Source organism: Barbus barbus, assembly GCF_936440315.1.
Source record: "Barbus barbus genome assembly, chromosome: 21".
In the NCBI taxonomy this organism is placed as follows: domain Eukaryota; kingdom Metazoa; phylum Chordata; class Actinopteri; order Cypriniformes; family Cyprinidae; genus Barbus; species Barbus barbus.
The window spans coordinates 28,222,348-28,249,291 of record NC_136749.1 but is presented as its reverse complement, the minus strand read 5'-3'; the positions used below and the strand labels follow the sequence as shown (position 1 = coordinate 28,249,291).

The 26,944-nt window shown below is 35.2% G+C and overlaps 1 protein-coding gene across 1 annotated transcript; it reads right to left on the bottom strand.

Annotated features, from left to right (window-relative positions):
* Positions 1 to 1,843: 1,843 nt before the first annotated feature.
* Positions 1,844 to 26,484, bottom strand: LOC306886813 (ubiquitin-conjugating enzyme E2 E2). The gene is made up of 6 exons (XM_079444119.1): positions 26,265 to 26,484; positions 22,993 to 23,175; positions 19,565 to 19,615; positions 6,397 to 6,529; positions 4,249 to 4,396; positions 1,844 to 3,221 (listed from the first exon to the last, which is right to left on the bottom strand). Exons 2-6 carry the CDS (start codon positions 23,166 to 23,168, stop codon positions 3,124 to 3,126), a joined length of 606 nt encoding a protein of 201 aa, XP_079300245.1. The 5' UTR covers positions 23,169 to 23,175; positions 26,265 to 26,484; the 3' UTR covers positions 1,844 to 3,123.
* Between the last annotated feature and the right edge of the window lie 460 nt (positions 26,485 to 26,944).

Sequence of the window (26,944 nt, the reverse complement as noted above, 5' to 3'; positions counted from 1 at the left end):
GTTATCTGCTGACATCTAGTGGACAAACTAGCTCTCTACAGTCATCCTCACGTGAGTGAATGCATGGAAAACAGGTGATTTGTTCTTAAAATCTGCTGTTATCATGACTCTGGGTTGTTTAAACAGGTCATCTGGTGTAAACGACAAGGAAAAAACTACAGGGTGTCCTGAAAATATAGATGTCAGATTAGGACCACAAATATTACTGATCTGATCTTGTTTACATTTACTAAGCATTGCTGGAATCATAATAATTCCTAAATATGCATGTTAATAATAATAAAATATGAATTTATGTCTGAGGATGCACTGAAAAGCTTTGAAAAAAATTCTGCAATATTTGTAGGCCATTAATCAAATTAGTAATAAGTTTTATTTTAACGTATATATATATACATGAATTAGGCTTTATTTTCATTTTAATAGGCTATGGCTTGGTTTCACAGGCAGGGTTTAGACTAAGCAGGATTAGGCCTTTGTTCAATTAGAAAATTTAAGTAATTTTTATTAACATGCCTTAGGAAAAAACATTACTGGTGTGCATCTTGAGACAAAACAAAGGCGCTGATATATTTTAAGATCAGTCAGTGCACGTTTCTTTCAGTTAAAACAGCTCAGACTTACACTTTAGTCTGGGACTAGGCTTAAGCCTTTAAATATTTCTATATAGCTTTATGTAATTTTAGTGCTTCTTAATTTGATTAATTTAAGGCAACATTTCTAAGATTCGTTTTTAACGATTTTTTCATCTCATTTATCTTAATTACTGAAAATATTTGTTGTTATTGTGTTATAATACAAAAATTAAAAATGTAGTCTAATATCTGTTCCACACAATGTTGTGTGGCTTCAGAAGACTGAATATATAATATTATTTAGGATATAGGGCACAATTGACTTAAGACACATGCATGACTTTTTATCTAGTATAACGATGAGAAAATAATCCAATTATTTGAATTTTAAGGTGACCTGTTCCTTTAAGACAGCTGCAAATAAATGAACAAACGAGCTCATTTATGAAGGAACACTCGACAGATATATGGCTTAACTTGAGAAATGGCAAAGTTTGACATTTAATGATTTTGGGGTGTGAAATTCACAATGATTAGCCAACCTTTTGACATTTGTTGAGCACTTGCTCATCATTCAAATCCACAACAGCTGATAGATGTGTGTAATATGTGTGAAAGGTTAGTCTGCAGAATTTACAAGACACATCAGTCATTATCATATGATTGTACATCGTTAATGAACTGTGAACTCCTGACTAACAGTAAATACCAAATGGAATCTGATCTCTGTGAATCGGACATAACGACATTGTATGACTGATAATGGATAGTTATTCTCTTCCATAACTATGACATATTTGCTTTGGCAAAGTGAATTTTGGTGGAAAGATGACAAACACTTGTAAATTATGATGATAAAGCTGTCAAAACTATGAAAACAAACAATTCAGGGTGGGTTTATGTAGTATGTATTTAAATTTCTGCATGTACACAAACCTTAAAGATAGGCCTGCTGAAAATTTGAACCTTTATGGACCATATAACTCTTGTGACAACATGCCCCCTTTGAAGTACGAGTAGACTAATGTTAGTAAGTCTGTGTGTATATATTTGCTTAAAAATAATGCACAAATGTTAAGAACCTTGCCTGGATTATAAAAACCACTTCTGAAAGTCACAGTCAGTGTGCTGTAGATTCAGCGAAGCTGCTTTTTCTTACAGCCGAGTGTCTCCTCAAGCAGAGAATCACAGGTAGAGGATCAAATCAAGGCAATATATTACTTTTATAACAACAATAATAATAATAATGATAGTAGAGGAAACGTGTGCATGTTCTCTGCTTTGCTTGTATGACACGTTTATTAGATAAAACAAGTTGACGTTGAAGTGTGAGAGATAACGCTGTTTTTTATCCCTGCATCTGCAGCATATAGAGGTAAACCAGCATGTAGCATACAATTCAAACAAAATCGGACAATTTTTAAAAATTAATGATTAGTTCTCAACCAATATTGGTTTTGCCTGATGCGGATATCAAGAGACAGGGCAAATAATGCTGGATATATGAATTATAATACAAATTCAAGACAGCAAATACAGTAGAATTGCTGACTTTAAATAAAAGTTATTTTATGCAATATTTACCAATGTTTGAAAAGCAAATCTTTTCAAGCATGACTTCCTGTGCATCTGTTGACAAGTCTCAAGTTTTGAAACACTTCTGATAAGCCAATCAGACACGGTAATTAGCCAGTAATGATAAATATGTCAAACATGTCCTAATTTTTAAGATTTTGCAATGTGACGGATGTTTAAAGCGCTTGTGACAGATGCACAGGAAGTCATGCGTAACACTAGAGAGATAAACACATGCACCGAACATACAACATTACATGCAAGAAATGACAATTCAGCCACAGTGTTTATTTATGGTGTTTTTCATGAAGCAAGTGCACAACAGTCCGTTCTGGCCAGAGGTGGCATGTAGCAATATGTACACATTTTTTTTTTCCTCTTTTTTTTTTTTTTTTTTAAATTCACAAGCAAGCCTATCGTCAAGTGGCTGCCATGACTTAAAAAAAAAATACATACAAATAAAACAAGAGGGCCAGGTTTGGAGTTGAAAGGATGCAACTGGTCATCCGTTTACATGCATGGAAATCTTACTGACTTCTAACAAAAGGAGAGAGAGAGGAGAAAAGAAAGATACATTATACGGTGATGAGAAAAACAAAGTAGTTCATAAGCTGTATTTGTTCCTGATGCCACTTAAAAAGAAAGGATATACATACATTAAGTTGAAGCACAATAATAATAACAATAATAATAATAATAACAATAGTATTCCTTTTCTCCTAAGGTAATTCAAACATTCAGATAATTGGAAAATAAAGTCCCAATCTACTCTTTGTATAAAAAGAAGCTTTCAAGTCAACAAGGAACAAAGGACAGTTTCTTCACAGAAAGGTCTACAGGAAGTTGGAAGGAAGAGGGGCCAGATCTATTGTTGCACTTGGTGAGTGTGCTTTCAGCAGACGGGGAGAGGTAGAGGCACAGTAGGGCTGAGGGGGATATAGTGTGTGTTTGTGTCGAGGAGGGGAGCGATGCTTTATGTGGCGTATCTCTTCGTCCACTGTTTAGCTATTCTGTCATGTTCCGTTCTGTTGGTCAAGTACTGTGTGGCGATGCTCCCGACCAGAGGATCCGCTGCGGACACAAGAGCGGTCATCAGCACGTTAATCGACCGAATACAAAACACATTTCATCTGCCGCTTAGGGGCTAAACTACTGCGCATACTTACGGTTAATGATTTGAACAGTCCTATCTACAGCTGCGCAATTTGAGGAAAATGGGTTTTTCTGTTTCTAAAAAAAACTCTAAACTAATTATTTACTGAACAAAAGAAATATTACACAACGTTTTACTATAAAATAAAATTTAATATTTAAGAAATATGAATAAATTATGAATATTATATAAAACTTTTAATAATAACACAAATATTTTATTTTTATATTGTTATTATTAGTTTATTAATACCTCAAATATTCATTTTATTTAGTAGGGATGATAATATTAATATAATAATAATTACATCAATAATTATTTATATTTTTTATTTTATAGTAAAATTACAATATTTTGTTATGTAATATTGTATGTAGTAGTAATTGTATAATAATACTAACAAAATAAGAAATATTGTAATATTTGTATCTAAAATTATTTCATTTAAGAAAATAATTATACAATCTTATTAAATAAGAAAATAATAATAGCAACAACAACGTTTAATAATAACAATAATAATAATAATAAAACTAAGATATATTACATAAAATATTGTAATATTTTTCTGTAAAATTGTATAATATTTTATAGTACAACTGTAAAATTGCAATACCTTTATTTATGGTGATGTCTTCATTTTGAAACGTTAAACCATCAAGCTTTCATTTTGGCAGAAAACTGCAGGAAGCTTGACAACAGCTGGTTTAAAAGTTAACGTTGAAAACACACTGCATATATTTAATTCAATTTCAACAATTTACACTAAGCCATAACATGATTCGGTTTCATTTCATTTATTCGTACAGCCCTACCTCTACGCTAAATATGAAAATTTAGCATGCAACTGGTCCCACACTGTTTGTGCTACTGACATGAATGATGCCTCAAAACATGTGACTTGTGTCCCGTGATCAGAAGAGCATACTGAGCTGAGAGTCTTACCTGGGTTACAGTCTGTGAGGAGAGAGCAGATGGACAGCAGCACCTTAGAGATGGTGAGGGCAGGACTCCAGTTGTCCTTCAGGATGTCCAGACAGATCACACCCTGACTGTTGATGTTACAGTGGTAGATCCTCGTACGAAATGTTACCTGGAGACAACAAGAAATTCACTGGAAGGCTGATAGGATTGAGAAGATGACCAATGATCTCAAGAAGAACAAATAAAAATTCTACTATATTTAAAGAGCCAAATCAGGTGTCTGGATCATGGTGGAGGGATGAATTCACCAAATTGTGGTTAGTATACGATATCCTTCACAACTTAAAATAAACTGGCCTGCGAGATGAGTAACCGTGCCATGCAAATTTTATGTGTTGCATTGTTTGAACAAATCCTTTTTAATCAAATGAACAACAGCATGAATTCCCCTCCTGAATCAATTGCTGTAGTTAATATCTGAGGTTATGCCACACTAAAGTATCTTATACGCAGGAAACTGGTCTTTGTATGAACTAGGAGCTAAACTAAAAAAAAGCCTCAGCATGTTCGGTGTGTGTGAGACATCTGTGCAAGAGCCCGAGGCTTTCAGGGCAAACCTTTAATGGACCTTGACATTCCTTGCCTTGAGATTCATGACAGTTTAATTGCCACCAGAACAACTTCCTCTATCCTGTCTACCTACAAACCCACCAGAGCCCGGAGAACAAACGCATACGGGACATAAGTGGCCGTCTCTAAATGAACATCCTGCTTTACATGGGGTTTAGAGACAGATTGGAAGGGGTGTTAAAGGACAATGACAGAGACACATGGGCCCTGGGGAACCGTGCTGCTGAGGGGCTGGGATGACAGACACTGAATAAAATGGCCCTTAAGGCACTGACAGAAAAAAAATTAAGTTCACTGTTAAACAGAATTGAGGTTTTAAATTCCAATTCAGTTTCTGAGTCTGAACTGAAATAGTTATTTGGAGGAAGTAGAAATTTAATTAGACTAAAATTTAACTGCTGTAAGTAGTAATAAGTGCTGCAGTTTTTAATAGCATGAATTACACTTTTACCCATTAACAATAATTTTCAGTATAAATTACCCATGTTATCATACAGAAACATAACAAAAATAACAAATACAAAAAATAAATAAATAAAAACACACATATCCAAACACCGATGGACAAAATTATTGGGACACCCCCTTCTTTAGAAAACAACACTTCCAAAACTGTGGCAACAAAGATGAAAACATATTTCATGTATTTAAAAATTGTATTTCCATCTGTTGAAACAGTTTTGTACATGTATAAAATGACAGTAGACACTTATGTACAAGTCATCGGTGTTTGGTGATGAGTTTTTGGCTCAAGATCTGCATTTAAAGTCACACCAGAGGAGTTCAGCTGGGATCAGGACTTGGCTTTCTGCAGACCAGTCAAGCTCTTCCACACCGACTCAGGCATTGTCATGTTAGAATAAAAAAAGGGTCCTCTCCAAACTTTTGCTATAAAATTAGAAGCACACAATTCCCTAGAATATCATTATATGCTTAAACATTAAGATTTTTATTCATGGAAATTACTAAAGTACTAAAACCTGTTCATTAGAAGGGGTTGTCCCAATACTTTTGGCAATATCAGCATGCAGTTAAATCACAGATAAACAGCAAAATTGCAAGTCTTAAACAATAGTGCAACAAACAAGTTATTATCAAGCAACTTACATTTTAAAATGTTATTGAAATCGCCAATAAAATAGTTTCAAACTAAGTCAAAGTGTTGATTTGTTTGAATAAATCAAATGAATGATTCAGTGAGTCACTCAAAGTTAAACCAGTGTTCTGAATGAACTGATTCAATAAACGAGTCAGTGACTCATTCATCTGAGACAGTCACTTGTCGCCACTTACTGGCATAAATGTAACTTGCAGAAAGAGTAGAATTTTTTTATTGGGTGTATGATGGTGTGTGTGTGCATATACTGTGTGTGTGTGTGTGTGTGTGTGTGTGTGTGTGTGTGTGTGTGTATCTCAGAAAGTGTGCATCTGGCATCAGGCATCTGCAGTCCTGCTCTTTAGTTGTCATTGAAAACCCATATCATTCATCCCCTGAGTTCAATGCATATTCATATGCCACGGATATTTCTTTGCTCTTACCTTGGGTGGTTTAAATGGGTAGTCAGGTGTAAATGCAATATCAAGGAAAAAGACCCCTCCTTCATACACAGAGCCCGGTGGTCCTAAAATAGTTGACCTCCATTCATAGATGTTGTCTCCTTTGGGCCCAGCGCTGTTAGTGGAACAAAGAGAAGAGATTTGAGAAGTTAAACAGGGACTGAACGGCCATTCCAGGAAGATAAATCATCATTAATTCATGAGTCAAACACCAAGAAGCAACAAGACACTGCAGACACATCAGCACTAAAAGTAGACAAACCACTGAAAAAACCAAATGGTCTCTCTCTCCACTGACCATCTTTGGAAGCTAGCAGTCTTAGATATTGCCAACTACCTCATGATACAATGCATTATGTGGAATCCAGTCACAAAAATGGAATTTACTGTATAATGCGGAATGTCACGGAATTTGGAAAATTTTGTATGAATAAATCAAAAGTAGGTTAGTACACTTATAACAAAATGCGATATGGACTAGTGTCCGTGAATATTAAGCTGTACAAAATACTATTTAAATATGAATCCTGCATGTTGTGCATGTCTCAGAATGGTTTCGTTTACTACACACATACTGAAGTGCATGCAATGCTCACGGCCTTTTCAGCCTCTGCTGCCTCAATATGAGCACATAAACGATCTGTAAAACTGCTCTGAGAGTCACTTCATGAGCAGTTCACCGTTTCTTCTGAGTAAAACTATCATATACACAAACAGAAACCTAAAGGTCTTCACAGTAACCCGTCAAAATAAAGCTTCAGTTTAACTTAAAGAAACTAAGAAAGAAATATATTACTTAATATGATACTACTACTAAAATTATTATAAAATATTATTTTAAGGGAATATTTACAAGAAATATAATTTACCAGAAAAATGTAAACACACAACAGTATTTCTGAAAAAAAAAAAAAAAAAAAAAAGTTTAGAAAAATCAATTATTTAGAATCAATAATATAAATCAATTAATTATTTTTATATAAATTATTACAATTTAATTAAACTATTAAAATGGAATCCAGAAAATGATTGGAAAACACAGAATTTAATAAAAATAAATATATTTGAGAAAAAAAAATGTATAGGCCAGGCAGGGTCTTAATATAATTTTTGTTAAACTTTCAATAAATTGTGAAATTTGGTAAGTTTTATGATTTCAATTAATTAGACATGCTTTTTGATTAATAACACTTAAATTAAAACATTAAAACAGTGTCTAGAAAAATTAAAATGAAATAAAATGGAATGCAAAAAAATTTGGGAAGAAATAAAAACGGATTTCATTGGGCCCAAAAATGACCCTTTTAAAGATAATCCAGATACATGCCATTTCAGTGTGATAAAGATCACAAAGAAACACTTAGAAATCTAATAAACAATTTCTCGTTTTCTTAAAACACTTGACTATTCCTCTGACTGACATTATTAATACATTAAATTCACTCTCAGATCTGCCCAAATCTATGCTGACGGCTGAGCCAAAGCTGGTGAAGAAAGACAAACAGGACTTTAGAGCACATCTTTGAGCTCGTTTGTCAAAGGGCTGCCACATCTGCAGGATTCCCTTGTGATATTGAAGATTTACGACTCGTTCTACTGCTGTATCTGTGCCAAACAAACAGACTGGGAGCAGATCCAGCCCATAATAATAAACAAGCCTTAGAGCTGGGCTCTAACAGCAGCAGACACGCTTGATAAGTACTTGTGTTGTGGAGGCTAGTCCGTCCCGTGGCCATTACTTTTTTTCTCATAATGCTTATTCGTTTGTGTTCATAAACGGATGAAAAAAGTGAATGCATGTGCGTTCATGACTAGGGCTGGAAATCTTGTTCACCTGAATTTCCTTACAATTCCCAATCCGTAGTCATGACCTGCGTGATCCAGCAAAAGAGGTTTTCTGGGTGGTTTCCAGGGTGTTGCTAGATTGTTTCAATGAGTAATCGTGATTACTGACCCAAATAAACACGATTGTGATTTGTGCCATAATTGAGCAGCCCTAGTCTTACTAAGTGTCTATGATCTTCTGATCGCTTGGGTCTTTCGTTAATGTGCATCTGTGGGATGTTTTTCCACATCCTTCAGGTGAAAATGGCACATCTGATCATTAACAGCACACCTTTCCTCAACAATGATTTGAGCAAACATTCATTTCTGGATATGACGCACACAATGAAGTTTAATACCTAGTTTAAGTAAACCAAACAAATCACTAACTGCAAGTATGAATAATAACACAGACACTTGCCTTGGCAAACACGACTAATCACACACATACTGCTCTTCTAGTGAATGCTGCTTTCCTGCAGGAGTAACAAAGGGAGGAGATGCTCAATGGCAGAAATCATTCTGCTCATGATAATGTAAGAGGTGTGACGTTGAAATTAATGATATTAGGAAAATTTGGATTTAATTTCAAATCTGAAGAGGTCAGGAATTTCATTCCACATGTTCTTTTGGCCCGGGGCGACAAGTAACATCAGCTGTAATCAAAGTTTCACCAGCAGAAGAAAGAAACGGAAATAATGCGCTCGAATTACAATGTGAAAAATGATCTGGGAAGAAATAAGATGAGCGGCGTTGTTCAACAGACGAACAGTTCTCAGATGTAGTTACAGCCATTAATCAGACATCATCTCTGCATTGCTAAGGTGCTCCGAGTGTTTTTAATGTCTAGCTGTGCAGTAGTTGTAATTTTTAAATTCTTACCAATACAATATATGTAATTAATATATATACATATATACAAATTAAAAATATATATTTCAAAACACAGAACAATATAACAACCAACATATGCACTAAGTAATGTGAAAAAGGATCTGGGAAAAACTCGTTTAAGCGACGTCGTTCAACAGGCGAGCGTTTCTGCTGGATACTCGCTGCTAGTGTTGGATGTACATCTATAAACCAGAAAGCGGCGTCGGCTCGGCTGAGCTGTTCGGACTGCAACATGTTGCAGTTGCTAGGTGGTTCCAGGCGGTTGCTTTCTGACCAAATTCTCAAATTGACCAAAAAGCACAGAAGTTTAATACTTTGGTTTAAGGGTTTGTTCAAGTCTGAATGACACACATGCTGAAGCGTGCTTGAACCGGTGGTTTCTGGTTCTTTTAATGAGCGGGTCATTTCCTGTAAATGCCCATTTGCTTTCAATGTCGTGACAATTAATTGACGGCAGGTGCCAGTGGGCAAAACCTCTGTTCGGATCCGATGGGCAAAGACCTCTGGGTACATGCTAATACTGACGGTTGCCCCGCAACAACCAACCCCCTCCACCATCACCACCGCTGGCCGCGGTGAACGAGTTTAAACAGCGCAGTTAACTGACCTTGTTATTGATCTTTCAGCTTCCTATTCAAACTCATTAGACTTGAGAAGAAAAAAACCCCACTGGTTCAGCACTCCACTTCAAAACCTTGAATCCTAGCGCTTAGCTGGAAAAACAAAACAAAAGACATGCACTGCATTCGTTTTTAACCGCTCCAATAACACGTGATATAAACCCTGCTGCATCATTAAAAATAATGTTGACTAACAAAATGAACTGTTTGCTAAATGCAGAAAAGCAAAGGAGTAATGGTCGACTCACAGAGACAGAAATAGCAGCTGATGCCTCATGACTGCAGAGCTTTAAAGAATCCCACTGGCCTTGTGGGATATGCAGTTTCATTTAATATAATCATTAACAATATAAAAGCATAACACGCCGCTCATGGTGTTATTAAAGGTTAGATGCTTATTGTTTTGTATTTACTAAAGTAACCAGCAACTCTGTGCTCAAAAAAATATATATAAATAAATAATGTGTGTGTGTGTGTGTAATATATATATATATATATATATATATATATATATATATATATATATATATATATATATATATATATATATTAAAAATGTAAAAAAATCTATGTATATTAAAAAGTAAATGTTGAAACATAAATGACCGAATAAATAAATAAATAAATGCATATTAAATTTGCTAAATAAATATATTTTAAATTTTTTTTTATATTTTTTGGCCAGTAAGGATATATGTAAATATATGTATAGTGAATGTATATAAAAATGTACATGTTGAAATCAATCAATCAAAAAATTTATTTAGAGTATTAAAAAAAATATTTTTATACAAATTGGTAAGAAATTAAACATACTTATATAAGTATTTATATAAACATTTAATAAATATATTAAGTATAAATATTTAAAGCATTTATTTAAAAAGTTATAATTGAATTGAAATATAATTAAAATTAGGGCTGCTCGATTATGACAAAAATCATAAATCACAATTATTTTGGTCAATATTGTAATCACGATTATTTAAAATGATTATTAGTGGGCCATATGACCAAAACTTTATATGAAATATACATTTTCTGTAAATAAGGTTGCTATAACAACTAAATTTTAGAGACCTGTGAATGTCACAATTCTCAATACCACAGCAGAATACTAGAGTAACTAATATTAGTAAAAAAAAGGTCCTGATGAGGGTTTATGTGAATAATCACTAGGTGCCGCATTTTGACCATTTAGGCGCTAAAAGATGACTTCACATGTCCGTGTTGTGTTCCGTCTTAAATAAATCAAGCATGTCTCATTTAGTAAGTCTTGTTACATGATTTTACTGATTTGCACATGAAATTGGGGTTTTATGGAGGAACGAAAGAGCAGCGCTGGAAAGGGGGTGGCATGGGGCGCAATATTAGTTTCATCTCGATTACTGCATTTTCATAATCGTTGGAGGTCGAAATCAAAATCGAAACTGAATTTCGATTAATTGCACAGCCCTAATTGAAATGCATATTTTTAAACACATTGTTAAATGTATACTGCTGAAATACTAAGCACTCTTCAAAGTTTGATGGTCTAATGGTCTAGTGTTACTCACACGACCGTCTGAAGAACATGAAAACACACTCAACAAGGACAGGTGCTCTGCGCTGTGGTCGAGTCAAGGCCTGGGCCATGTATTTGAGATGGTTTTATCACAATGACTTTAATGTGCTTATTATTTGCCCATTAAGGGGAGAGTTCAGCCAAAAATGCAAATCCTGTCATCATTTATGCGCCCTCATTCCAAACCTATATGACCCTCTTCTGTGAAAAGAGAAGAATTTAAGATATTTTGCAGCTCGGCAGGGTCCAAACAACAGTAAACGATGACAATGAGACAAAGTCAATAGACTAAACTTGCAAAACAACTTTACAGTGGATTCATTTGTGTGAATCAGTTTATGTTTCAACGATTCCAAAACTCAAAACATTCATAGAAGTCTTTGTATATATAAAAATCAAGATGATTTCCTTTTAAAATGACAGAAAAAAACGTTTAATCTAATCACAAAGCGCAGTTCATGAGAGAAATGACAGTAAGAAAGAAAACTCCATATCCTAAAGTTAAATGGAGAACGACAATATGTTGTTTGTTGTCAAACTATTTGCTTTTGTACCCCTGCCTTACTGAGCATCTAATTACTGCAAAAAGAAAATGCAATGTGAAACAATGTGTGATTATTAATGTGTGGGCTTCAGGCAAGGTTGTGCGATCTGTCAATGTGCAAAACTAATTAGTAAACACACATTCAGCCAGAAGGTCAGAGCAGAATTAAGCAGAAGCTGCAGGCACAGACATAATAAAGTATAAAATGAGCAGATTTTAATGTAACAGCTCTGACATATTTAATCAATGACAAATTCAATAGATGAAAACATTATTAAATACGACCCTCGTTAACGCCATTCGATAAAGATGGACAATGTGGTTTAGTGCACACCTGAGAGATCGTAAAAATGATTTCATTTACTCACTCTCATGTCATTGCAAGCCTGGAATATCCAGAGGAATATCCTAATCACTCATACAATGAAAGTAAATGGGGACTGGGACTCAAAAACATCAGTGATTTGTTTATATTTCAAGATCTCTGGATCCACACAGCTTTGTGCGAGGAACAAATCAAACTGTGTCTTTTACTGAAAATTGCTGTACTTCTCTAATCTCAGAATATGGCACCACTGACATCAGTGAAGTTTGAGACACACAAGACATAAAAACCAACAGTGTTTGGCATCATCCAAAAAAAAAAACTATTTTTTTTATCAGCTAGTATCCAATAAAAGGATCTTGGAAAATACAAAACACAAATATATGTTGTTTTGAGTGTTAAAACGGCATCTTATCAACTATAAATGCAAGATTTTTCCTGCAAGATATCAGCCAGTGGTTCATTACAAATTATTTAACCTAACTTCATATTCAAGCTGCTTTTCAAAGCATGTCAAAGTTGCGGTTATCCAATCTAGTCAAAGTTGACATTTCCATTCATATTCATTTTTTACACTATTGATTTATTTTACTTTATATAGTGATTAACTGATTGATGTATTTTACTTGATTTATTTGATTGGTTGTACTTAATTCATTTAATGATTTATTTTATTGTACTGATTGATTTTCTTTTACTTTGCCACATCGGGATCAATAGATTTAATTTCTATTCATATTTTAGATCTATTTTCTAAAACACTCCTGAAATGTAGAGGGGAACCGTTAGCAGCCAAATATTTGGTGCATCTCTAGTCTATTCCTCGCACAAAACTTGAAATATAGTGCACTAGTCGCATGGATTCACTTTCTTTAACAGAAGAAAGTCAGTCATGCTGGTTTGGAGCAACATGAGGCAAAGTAAATGATTGCATTTTCTTTTTGTCAATGAACATTTGCTTTAAATTGTTTATATAATCAGCATCTCTATCCAAAGAGACATTATCGGCCTGAGTTCAGCATTTCTGCGCAGCACTCTTCTGGAATTGTGTATCCATTCAGTTAATATGGTCTATTATGCAGTGCTGCGGTGATTATCAGAACAGGAACTTAATGAAGCAATCTACTCTTCCTCTGACCGTGAAATACCCCGCTACTAATTACGGCTGCGGCAGTGGAGTAGAGTCTGTCTGTGCTTTCTCTGATGATACGGCTTCTCTTAATGACACCGTCCAATAGCTCATCTCCCGCACAAATACGCAAGCAATTACTTCCGAAACAAGCGCTTAAGAGGGAAATATTTGCTCGATAAGGGCCCAAGTGAATATCCCATTACAACATGACACAATAGAATTTTCCATGTCAGTTCAAAGTGTTTATTCTGCCTGGCTGCCGAATTCTGTTGCACAAAAGTACCATCATAGACCCTTTTTAGCGCTTCGATTGCTCATATAATCTGATTTCCACGCAAATCTATTAGAAATGCCAGGGGGTCAATATTAAACTTGGAGAATTTAAGAGTTATGCTACATATCCAAGTCAAATCCCCCTGAAGGCGGCCGTAGAGTCGGCTCGTATGCTCGCCTTAGAGCGGTCTATGAATAATGCATCATGGATAATTATAATAATAAACAGGCTTTGCACACGGTGCATGAGTGATATACTTCTGAAGCATAAACGCACAAAGCCATTGAGCAAATTGCCTCTAATTCTCCCTGAACTAAAATGCTATAAATGTAAGAATATGGTACCATTTGCAGGTCTGATATTTATACACTTGCATCATGAAAGTAAAGCAAATTCTGCATCCTTCTGCTTTGCCTTTGACACGTGAAAAACACCTTTTTTGAGGTGAATGCTTTAAACCTGAGAGAGACCGTAAACCTAGCACAACAACATTACAAACTTCCCTCATAAATAAATAAATGAACAAACAAGTAAATATTATGAATAAATAAATGATCAAAATACAATAAAAATTAATGAAGTAAAAACAAATAATCAGTTATCAGATTTCTTTATATTAATGCTTTAAACCTGAGCAGTACAGTAAACTTGGCACAACAACCTTTATGATGTTTCACATGCTAATTTAGTTATTAAGGTTTCAATAAGATTTTTATATAGTTGACTTTAGTTGCATATAAAACATAAAAAAAGACACACTTGAGCTTTAAGGAGAGCTGATAGCCGGTGTGGGGATAAACACTGCAGTGTGTTAAATAAACACCTGCACCGCGGCTCTGCAAACACATCCAGAACACGCTGCGTTTGGATAACACTTAAATAAACAGGTAGCTAATGTGATATTTTAAGTGTCGTGCACTGACGATCACAGAGCCAGATCCCTCCTTCCTGTTTGTTCGCGTGTTAAAACATGATCCCAGCGAGCAGCGCAGCAGGATATGCCAAACATTTCCTGCTTTCAAGACTCAAGTATTGAAAACGACTCCAGATCAAACAACAGTCTTTCCACACTCGGCAAAACAACCAGGGCCTGCCAACATGGGTGCAGCTGTCTGAAAACACTTCATAACTTATTCATAGCCGCGTCTTTCTTCAACTACAGGCACCTTTATGCTGTAGGCACTGATTTTTATTCAAACAAACACATTTAAAATGTTTTTTGTGTTATATGAGGGTCTGACTAAAATTCTCTTGGAAACATTTGACCATTTTGCTACTTTTCAAATGTTTTTGACATATAGCTTTTATTATTTTACCCATTTTATAGTCCAGCTGATAATCAAATCAACATAAATATCACTCGTGAAGAGAAAAATAATGTATTAATATATACTACTACTACAGTACTGTTGTTATTATTATTATCATCATCATTAAATATGATAAATAAATCAATGTATTAATATTCATAATAATATTTATTAGAAATATTTAATAATAGTAACAGTAATAATACAATTTATTATTATTAAATAAATGCAAATATGCAAATATTTTACAAATATGTTTTAAATGTTAACTATGAAATTAGCCTTAGCAAGACAAATTATTATTATTATTATTATTATACAATTAATTTATTTATTTGTAATTTTATTGTAGTAGTAGTAGTAATAATAATAACTAATATAAATAAATAAACAATTTTAGATACTTTAAAATGTTAACTATGAAATTAGCCTTACCAAGACAGTAAATGGATTATTATTACTATACATTTCATTTATTTGTTTGTAATATTTTATACTAGTAGTAGTAATAATAATAATAATAATAATAATAATAATAATAAATATATACATAAATGAGTACGCAAAAATATATTTACTTAGTCTAATTTTATTTATTATATATAAATTTATTATACTTAGGTCAACTTTTTTTTTTTTCCATTGTACAAGTTGAATGTTTAAATGACCAAAATGTTTAAAAAATCATTTCTAATCGCAAAATGGTTCAGGGGAAAAAAATACCACGGGTAAATAACAGAATTAGATTTAATATAATTAAATGGAGAGAATGAAACCAGTGAGTCTAAAGTGAGGGCCAAGGCGTCTTTAACTAGATAAAGTTGACAAGAGCGCTTTAGTAAAATAAAAAGCTGGCAGCGTTTTGGTTACAAATAGCAGGCGAGGGAGTCTTTTGTTGCTATAACAACAGCTGCAACTGTAGCCTAGCGCTGTGTGCTGCAGAAATGGCTTTTGAGGTTAACGGGGAGGCTGTCGGTTCACAACCACATTATCGGGGAAGGAAACTGTATGGTGCTTCCTTTAGTCCAGGAGCTCCGGTTGGATGATGCACGGTTTCATACAACTCCTTGTGCTCCGAAACTAGTACGATCTGTCTACCGGCTATCTTCGCCTTTTTTTTTCTTGTTATGGAGATGACTCGCCACTCACTTGTCAGCTGTCAAAAAGGCACTTGACGTAGGGTGTGTTTTTTTCTTTCAGAAAAGTTGAACTTTTTTCAGCTTGAAAAGACACTCTGAACTGCAGAAAAAGACATAAAAAGCGCTCAGGACTTTGAAAACACCGTTTACTCCATTGGATTATAATGTAAAACAGCTTAAAAAAAGACGCCAAGTGTGAACATAGCCCAAGAGTGTCTAGTTGAAGAAACACCCATCATGCCTTGTCTGGCCATTAGGTGAAACGAGCATTTCCCTTTCTCTGATTTGAAATCAGTGTATCAGCTTTTATCTCGGGTCTAAGATGGAGGCCTTTGACACGCATGATCAAGATCATTTCTGGTCGGCCGCTGTGCTCCCCCCTCATGAATATGTATATTCTCCCTGCTGCAGCTAATGGTCAGGAGGTGAAAAATGACTCACGCAGATTTTCCCTCAGGACCGTAATGCTAATCAACAGCCAGCAGTATTCCGGGGAACGAGAGGTGGCATTCCGATCAGATGCTGATGCAAGCATCTCAGAGAACTACAGCCGTCCAGATAGAGATGGTGGTATGAGCCAGATCGTATGGTACAAGTTAAAAACAAATGAATACATAATACATAAACGGGGACATAGGCAGTGTCCTCATAAACCACCTTCATATTGTAATACCTCTGTCATACCCATGTCATTATACAAATTTGTGTCCTCATAAACCACATAAACACACACACTATTTAATTTTACTTAAATACATTTAATTACCATTTATAATTCCACTTATACTACGCTTACCACACCTCAAGACATCGATCAGATGATATATTTCAAAGCATTTGTCTGGTTTTCTACTTAAAACGCTATTGTGAGTAGGATTAATTTCTTCCGCATCTCAACCAACGTCTCGGTTGCAAATTTCAGAATGTCATTTTAAACCTAGTAACGCAGTTTTGAGCCATTGATAGCAAACTAATGAGAGAGAGAGAGAGAGAGAGAGATTACCTCTGTGAGTCTGTGCATCTCTCAAAAGTGTTCAGCAGCAGAACTTAACGTTTTTATTACTTCACGTGTGAGTTGTGTAGTTTTTAAGTTGATATTACTGTTAAAATCGTCAGAGTAGTGCTAACAACATTAACATGCATGTTAACGTGTGTGTGTGTGCAAGATGTATGTGCGTCTGTGAGGAAGAGTGAGCGGGAGAAATAGAGTATGTGCTTTCCGTACATAAAACGTAATTTTGTGGCAAAAACATGGAAATGATCTATCGTTTTTATCCTATTGTTTACTATATTTATTTGTTTGGCCAGTATCATTGTCGGTTTCGGTTCTTTTGCTGTTGTAGGCTGTAAGGACCTTTGGAATAACTAAAATCACTGGGTGAATAAATAAAATAATCCCTGAAAATAATTGCACGCATTAGAATGTTCGTCAGCCAATCAGATTCAAGCATTCAACAGCCCCATAGTTCTAGATCTTTCTCTCTTTCTGTGTGTGCATGCATCAATTAAACCAGCGCGGATATGGAACGCTGATTAAACGGACTTGAAACTACCTGGTTTTTATGCATACCTGCCAGCCTGATCCAATCAGAACTGAGCATTCAGACAGATCATTTCTACGGTCACACGGTACTGTACCTTAATAATGCCCAGCCCTAACAAGGTGTATAACCCTGAAAGGTCTGTCACTAACAGAGTTACTCTCTGTCCTGTCGCCTGACCACAACTCACGGCCTCGTTCACTGCAGCTGGTTCCACAACAGCGTAACTCAATATGCTGCCAGAAAAAAAATGTGTTACAGTATGTATTCCAGTCTCGAACGGCGCCTGTTGTTCTCTTTGTTGACAAAATCCTATTACTGTCGGTTCAGCTCACAGGCACAAAACCTGTGCACAAATATCCAAAGAACACCTACAGCTTTCTTTTGCAGCCGGGATCAACTTGATATCAATGTGCAGACACTCTTATTGATACGGGAAGAGTTGAATGGAAAAAAATTCACAAAAACAGCAGCGCTCATTTCTCGCTTACAAAGTAAACATGATTTATTATTACGTTGGCATCTGGTGCTTCATTCAACTGGCAGAAGGGACACATTTCTCAGGTATGAATGAAGTTAGAGGATGAAAAGAAACCACGATATACGATATGATCCATACGAACATCCCTCACTGTCATGATAATTCCTAAAAGTGAAGATTTCAGCGTGTTTGCTCCAAGCCATAAATGTGATAATGCCGAATATGACAGCTTTATCAGTGATCTCCAGTTACAGACATTGATTTATTCTGAAAGCACTGATATTATCTTTATCCAACAATATCCATGTCTTAATCTAAATAGAAACAGTGGCACTTTGGAGTGAAACTCACACCGTTTGTGCTCCACTCATGAATGATGTGCCATTACAGATGGCAGATCATAAAACTGGGATAGAAATCGCTGGGAAATAAATCTACTTACAGCTGCCTATGGATAGTCTGCATTTTCTTTGATCAATTTTTCAGTAAATATTACAACAATAAGAGTAGAAGTTGTTCAGAAAATAAATTAAATTAATGACACATAACTGTTATGAAAGAACTGCCTGTGGATGAATAAAATGCCATTATATAATAATATTAATAAAAATAATAATCAATTTAGGAAAACAGGGTTGGGCATACAGATGTTTTAAAAATATTAAAATACTTTTTTTAATTATTAAAATAAATGAAATAATACTTATTATAACTAAAAACAAATAATTCATTATTAAATAAATAACACAAATAATAATATTAATAATAACAATATTATTAATAAATAATAATAATAATATAAATAATAATAATATTATTTAATTAATAATAATAATAATAATAATATTTATTGGCAATAAATGTTTTTAAATATAAAAAAATAAATTATATTTAATATATAATTATTATAAATACAAAAGATTAATAATAACAGTGTTTATATTATTAAATAAATAAAAACAACAACAACTATTAAATCAAGTGATTATATACATCAGTCAATCTTGTCTGATTTCATTCAATTGCATTATTTCATTAAACTGTCTCTAGTTTGCTAGCTATTAGTCATTAAAAACAACAACATAACACCACCTTAGCAACCACATAACAATGCCCTGGAATTCACCCACAGACACCTAGCATCGTAGTGGTGAGATCTTAATCCAAATAGATCCGCGATATACAAACATATTATTCATATTAGTCTCTAAACGCAAGGGCTTGTGGGTAATTATTCTCCTGATACAAACATGAGGGCAATCAATGACAATGTCAGTTCCAGTTATGTGCTTTATTAAGGTCTGGTTTCCCCCGGCGGCCCCCGGGGAGCCCCAGTCACTCATCCCTGCAGCAGCACATGTGGCGGCTCTTTTCTCACTCGCCCGCCTGACAGCCTCATCAACACACAATAAACATTATCCTCTCTCGCCCATTACCCCCCCTTCTCTCTCCGGTGGAGGCCAGCACAAAGAGCAGCACGTTTACATACAGCAGACGCTTACCTGCAGTTCGGTGGAGGGTCAAGTGTGATTTCTGCAAGCTCCTTCTGAATCCTGCAACACAAGAAAGCATTTATTTACTAATTCAGCAGAAATTGTTCATTTACAAGGCCTCCTACATGCAGATGCTAAATATGGTTGAATGCTTCAATTTTATTCTGCACATACTCAGAGTTTGGTTATTTATGTGAGTGACAATTACATTTATATATTATAAGAAAAAAAAATTATATTATACACACACACATTAATAAAGAAATTAAAGATATATTTTTATTTTCTTATATATAAATGTGATTGTCACTCACATTAATAACCACACTCCAAGCATGTACAATGGAAGCATTTTATTATTATTTATATTTATTTAGCAGAAGCTTTATCCAAAGCAACTTACAAATGATAATTATTTATTATTATTAAATAAAATTATTATAAAGCATAATAATAATAATAAATGCATTCTATAATTTAATTCAATAATAAAAATAAATATTAAATATTTTGCAACTGCAAACAATTTATTATATGTAATCTAAATTTATTGCATAATTAGAAGGCAACACAGACCGAGTTGTTTTTAATGATTGTTACATTTATGCATTTAGCAGACGCTTTTATCCAAAGCGACTTACATTGCATTCAAGTTACAATTTTTACATTTTTATCAGCTCTTGCTTTCCCTGGGAATCGAACCCATGACCTTGGCGTTGCTAGCGCCATGCTCTACTATTTGAGCTACAGGAAAGCCTGTAGCTGTTATTCTTTAGAATAAACAATCATTAGCATCTATAATTGCATAAAGACTCATTGTTGATCATTGTTGTAATGCATATAAAATTGATAAAAAAAAAAAAACACCAAACAGGATAAACCAGCCGTGTTTCTTGTCAAATCGAGCATCGCAATTTCCTGGAAAACACTTTTAAATGCATTTAAATGTAGCTTGTCAGCAAGTAGGTGATCTAATAGATTTAAATATTTTCAAAACGTACATTTATCCGTCACTGCACTTCAAGTCTGAACGTCCCTGGCATCTTCTGAGATAATAACAGATATTGCTCGCAGAGGTCAAAGCGAGCGAAGGCGTGTGAAATCAAGCGGTTTTTTCATTTCCAAGAAAAGTGACTCACGCACACAGTAACTGCGACCATCAGGCCTGTTATTTAAACACACGTTTCCTTCGACAGTCACCTACAACAGGAAACCATGCATCATCAAAACATCAATCTTGAGTAGTGGGTCACTATTTGTGGCCGTTTAAGCCGCACTATAGTAAGCTGTTCAGCAGATAAACTGATTTATGACACCAAATTGATTTATGACATACAAGTAATTGCTGTGCATGCATAAATGTCAATATGTAACTGTAATACACCTACTGTTTAAAGCTAGGCTCGAGAATAAAGATAAGATTTTTAAATTCTGTGTAATATTGATAAATTATAAAAATAAATTATACATTTTCTTTCCTAATAATTATTATTATTTTATTGTTATTAGCATTATTAGAGTTAAATACAAATGATATAAAATACACAAATTATTTAAAAAATAAGTATATAATTTGTTATTGCAAAAAAATACAATATATTGTATATAAACTGTTTTATAGTTTTTATAATAACAACAAATAATAAAAATAATAGACTATTACTATTATTATTTATTGTTGTTGTTATTATTATTAGTATACAATTTATTTGTATGTTCTGGATAAAATCTGAATTTATTGCATAATCTGAAAATTTTAATTGTTTTTAACATTCATTATTTCTTCAATCGTAACAATTGTTATATTAACATATCGTTAGCATCCATAATTGCATAAAGACCCCCTTTTCACAGAAAAAAACAACAGCATGTGGGTTTGGAACGACATGAGGGCGAGTGGATAATTCTCCTTTTTGGGTTTACTATTCCTTTAACAAACAAACCACAATCATTTAGCAGGATCCGAGTCGATTCCCGTTGCTAGTAAAAAAGCACAAGCTAATTGATTTCATTTGGAGGCCCAAAACATCAACAGTTTTCTTTCATGAACAAACACTTTTGATGTTGACGTTGAGGGTTCTCGCATTGTGTAACATCAAGCACAGACAAAAACCATCCTCAGCCCAGATCAGCCTGTTTGGATCTTGATATGCACTCGAAAGCAGACGGAACAGGATGCTGCAGTTATAAAAAGCACCGTGTCCCAGGCAAAGCTTTGCTCAACTGATTGCATAATGCCATCGTACTGCAGTCAGGCCTTCAGAGAATCTACAGCGTTGCCAGTGAGGCCCGTTCACAGAATGAATGTGAAACAGCATGTAGAGAACAATAGAAATGCGGTGAAGCAAACTTCAGCGTGCTCCGATCATCTGTAAACATTCATACATCCTTCAGAGCGACTGCACAGATCCCTCCGGTGTAAAAGCATCCAAACATGTTATTTGGTTTGCATGTTGAAAGCTTCGATACTGAGAGGTTTTTATACGTCTGCAAAGGGGATTTTCTTATAACACCGACCAGTGCATCTCGACTGATGGGCTGTGGGTCTTTTCTAACAGGGTTGATTGGTTGGTACTTTAACATCATGCCAGATTTCATGACTATTTGCATTGCAAGTAACCGAAATAGTATAAGAGAGCAAATTATAAACCTATATCTGGTCTGGTTTTTGAAGTTTGCTTTGGATGGACAGTCTAAAGGGTTGACTGAGTAATAGAACTTCCTAAGAGAACTTAAAACTGAACAATTTCACAACATTTTTCTTTTCTAACTGGGAAAACTAACCTTATAATCATGCAAAGTTAGGCTAGTGAAATACATGAACTTAACTATTAAAAAAAACGAAGAAAAGCAACTAACAAAAGCCATGCGTCAAATCAAATTAGCAGGTGTTCTGGCACAAATTCATCCGTCACTTGGTAGAAATTTGCCAAATTATAGCGATGCCAAGTTGGACAGGCTGTGTGATTTACATTTATGATTTAGCAGATAAACGAGGGACACTACTTAATGTCAAGACACCTTTATTTATAAATTATATTAAATTACATTTAGTTATTTAGCAGATGCTTTTATATTAAATAACATCAACAACAACAACAATGGTTTAAGTGACTAAACAAAAAAGGAACAAAACCAGACGACACTAAATACTGGTTCACGCTAATAACTTTAGGATTAATTTTGATTGCTTAATTGTGTGTGAAAAACTATTTTGGTGCTGCGGAGTCAATCTCAAGTCAAATCAAATCACCTTCATTCATATAGCGCTTTATACAATACATATTGTTATAAAATACAGAAGCAATGCAAACTTCAAAGCCTGTAAAGCAGCACCAACAAGACATTAGTGTCAATAAATTTCCAATAACGTCCAAAACACCAATTTGTGCAGCACTAAAGCAGATTTGTTAAAAAGCAAACAGCCATAGCGTTACCTCTTGGCACTGGTGGAGAGTTTGGCTGCGGTTTTACTGGAGATCTTGGTCTCCTTCTTCTTGGGCGCAACCAGATCACGCTCCTGCTGAGGAGGTGCCGTCTCCCGCTGCTCGATATCTGAACTCCCTCCGCTTGTGCTGGGGCTATCATCTGGTCTCTGCACCTCACTAGACATCTTGGCCCTGGAAAAACAACACACGATTACATTAGCAGACTGCCGGGTGAAGTCACTGGAGTATGAAGTCAATAGTTGTCTTAATTCCAGCTGCGCTGAATTAAGACAAATAAAACGGTGATCCCAACTGAAATAGAAGGCAGAGGAATCGGATTAACTCTTAACAAGAGATTTTTTTCTCTACAATACTAATTTTCAGTCTGAACATTGAGCTGTAATAAATAAACAGCATTTCTACTGTTGCATGCATGAGCCTCTCTTTCAAAGCAATCTAACAAAAATTTCCAGGAGTATGAACAAAAGCAACAAATTCCATTCATAAAAACATGTCACATTCATTTCAGTGCAGCCATTTACGCAATTATAGTTTTACACAAGATAACTTTGTTCTTGCTTCAAGGGTAATTATTTTTCATTTTCCTCAACATTAGACTAAAATTGACCCTTAATGCACATTTCTTCGGCCTCCTGTATAAAACTTTGCTTAGGTTAGATTGCAACCTAAAGGTATGTGTATGCACAAAATTTTAATATCAGCTTTTGCATTTGTAAAACCATTAATGGTTTTATATGGAAATTCTGGGGGAAGACGTGGGAATGCATGTACATTTGCATAGTTTTATAAGTGACATTTTGTGCATATGCAAAATCTGCCTTCTGGGTGTACACTTTTTTTAATGCATAATTCTTTGGCCTCTTAAAAGTTTGCCTAGATTTCATCTGAAAAGTGTGTACACACAAAATAAAGATTTTGCATATGCACAAAACCTCAGACTTATGAGCCTGAATTTTCCTCCAAAATTAACATATATGGAGCATATAACATCTAGTATCACTATGCATAACCTCATCTAATTATAATTTCCATATGCATATGTTATATAACCTATAATCCCCAAAAACAGAATTGCTTAAAGAATGAACCAATTTGTTAACGGTGTAAAGGATTTAGTTGTCATTTAATTCAATGCAACAATTAACAAAACAAATGTTTTTTGTTTTATGGATCATTAATATTATCTTTGATTTTAAAGTCAACAAGTAATAAGACCCCATTTACTTTAATGCACATTTCTGGTCTTATTGCACATATTATTCCAATAAAAATAATGTTAAGCATATATGCAACGGTCATCCTGATCATGCATCAGCCACTTTTCACAATTCCCAATGAATTAAATCATGTTTTTTTCTCATTGAACTTTCATTTTTGCACATAAATGTCCAATTATGAAGTTGAAGGTCTTACAAATAGCATTATATGCAGACTTGCTTCCTTTTAGCTGGATTAAGACAGTTATGGTCCCACTTTTCATTCAGGAGGAATTTCAGCAGGCATTTCCTGTATGGTCACAGGAAGTAGACTGAAATGAAATAATACTCTAGAATTTTCTCCCAGACGTTTGATCACCGTTAAATCATGATTTAGATGTTTATCTGATCTTTGAGGGTGCTGCTGCTCTTCTCAAACGACGAGCAGAAATTCTTTCTGATGTTATCAGGAGATGTGGCGGCGAGGAAAGCCCTCTGATCACAGGCTTTAAAAGCCACAGAAGTGCAGCTAATAAATACCTATGGAACCTGCGCTCTCAGCTCAGCATTTAAACCAAGATAAAAGATGCATGATGTTGAGAGAGCACCAATGCATACTGAGAAGACGTGGCTTTAAAGTTGCCCAAGTCTGGGTGTTCATTGTGCATTAGGTCACCTCTTTTTTAGATCCAAGTCTTAAATGATCACAGATACACCAACAGGAAGGTATTAACACTTCAGAGAGTGGATTTTACGGATCAACTCATTTTGTGATAATGTGGGAAATGAGTCATAAAACATTTCAATTGCAGCGCACAGGCAGTCATGCCAGAGAGTTAATGGCTCCGAGTCCAAATACAGTCGGTGTGCTTCGGGTTTTTAGACACAATACTGCCAGTTTACGGTCCTGCTTGAGATATTTCCCTTCAGATAGATCGTGCTTCATTCCAGTCATTGATAAATCACATCAATGTGTGAGTCTCGGGTTCTGTTTAGCGACCTTTAGTCCCTCGTTCACTCACTCAGAGGTAATGTATCTTAATGCTTAAGATCTAGACTGAAATTAAAAGGCTAAACCTCTCGTGGCCCACACAAACTTGACCGTTGTGCAAGAAAAGCAATTCAGCCCTTTAATATACACACTGTAACAGAATAAGAACGATTCTGAACCTAAATGTTTTAAATGTAACATTTTAAAAGTTTAGTTTTACATTCTCTTTCTCTCTATACATGCATACACAAAATACAAAACATCATAATAAAAATACTTCTACAGTGGTGTATTTTCACATATTCGCTGTGAATAAACAATCCAGTAACGCAAACCGCTACCACAACAGTTACGTCCTATTTTAGGTCCACAAAATTAACTTTTTTAGCCATAATATGCATAATTATTCTACAGGACAAAATCTGCACCCATAAAGGTACCAAATCATGCACCTTTATTAGGGTATAAAGCACACATTCACTGTAAAGGCACTATTGTAGTACAGTCAATATTTGGGTAGTGTAATGAGTAATAATAAGGGTACTATTTTAGATCCACAAACGTAACCTTAAGGAGTGTAGCCTATATTTTATCACAAAATAATAAATATGCACTCAACAGAACACCCCAAAAGGGTGTCACCACAATATCAAGGGGTTTCTCCATTTGAAGCACACAGAGGTGCTCACTGGCAGTATATATCTAGTGTATACTACAATGTGAAGGGCACTGTAGGAAATCATTGAAGCACCTGGCTGTCAGAAACCCTGCTGCTGCAGCTGCATGCGCGGCGCGCGCTATAGAGGAGCGTCTATTTATGCGGGAGGCCGCGAGCGCTTCGAGATCCCGCACAAAATACACGGATCAAACGCGCTCGTCGAGCCCCATCGAGTTTCCGCCGCGATATTTTCCCAACGCGGCGAAAACCACGCGACGATTCGCCCCTGATGACCACGATGAGCAGCTGGCTCGGCACAAAGGAGAAGGCTGGTCCCGCACATCCCCGCACACTGAGGGGCAAAAACAAGCACTTTCGCGGGACATTTAGCGACTTTTCACGCGAGGATATTTACCTGGCGAGCGGCCGTCGATGTGGAGTCCCGATTCGCTTTTCCTGGATGATACCGTGTAGTCGGAGTCGGGCCGTCCGCTCGTTCTCGTCGCGTCGCTATTTAACTGAAGGAAGGTAGCAGAAAAAAAGCGATTACAGAAACTGAAGCAGCCGGACCGCCTCTACGCGCGCTCCCGCCTTCGCCGTGCACGCGCGGCGCGTTCGCGCTCGCCTCCGTGCTCGAGCGTCAAATTGTTTCGCTGCGCTTGAGAGGACAACGCTTCCTCACATATGTGACCCTGCACCACAACACCAGTCACAAGGGTCAATTTTTTTAAAAATTGAGATTTATACATAATCTGAAAGATGAATAAATAAGTTTTCCATTGATATATGGTTTGTTATGATAGGACAATATTTGGCTGAGATGCAACTATTTGAAAATCTGGAATCTGCGGGTGCAAAAAAATCAAAATATTGAGAAAATTGCCTTTAAAGTTGTCCAAATGAAGTTCTGAGCAATGCATATTACTAATCAAAAATGAAGTTTTGAGTAGGAAATTGACTAAATATCTTCATGGAACATGATCTTTGCCTAATATCTTAATGATTTTTGGTGAATGATTCAGGGTCACATGTAATAATAGGCTATACCTCTAATAAAGACGAGTCATAAAGGGCCCCAAATAACTTAATGAAACC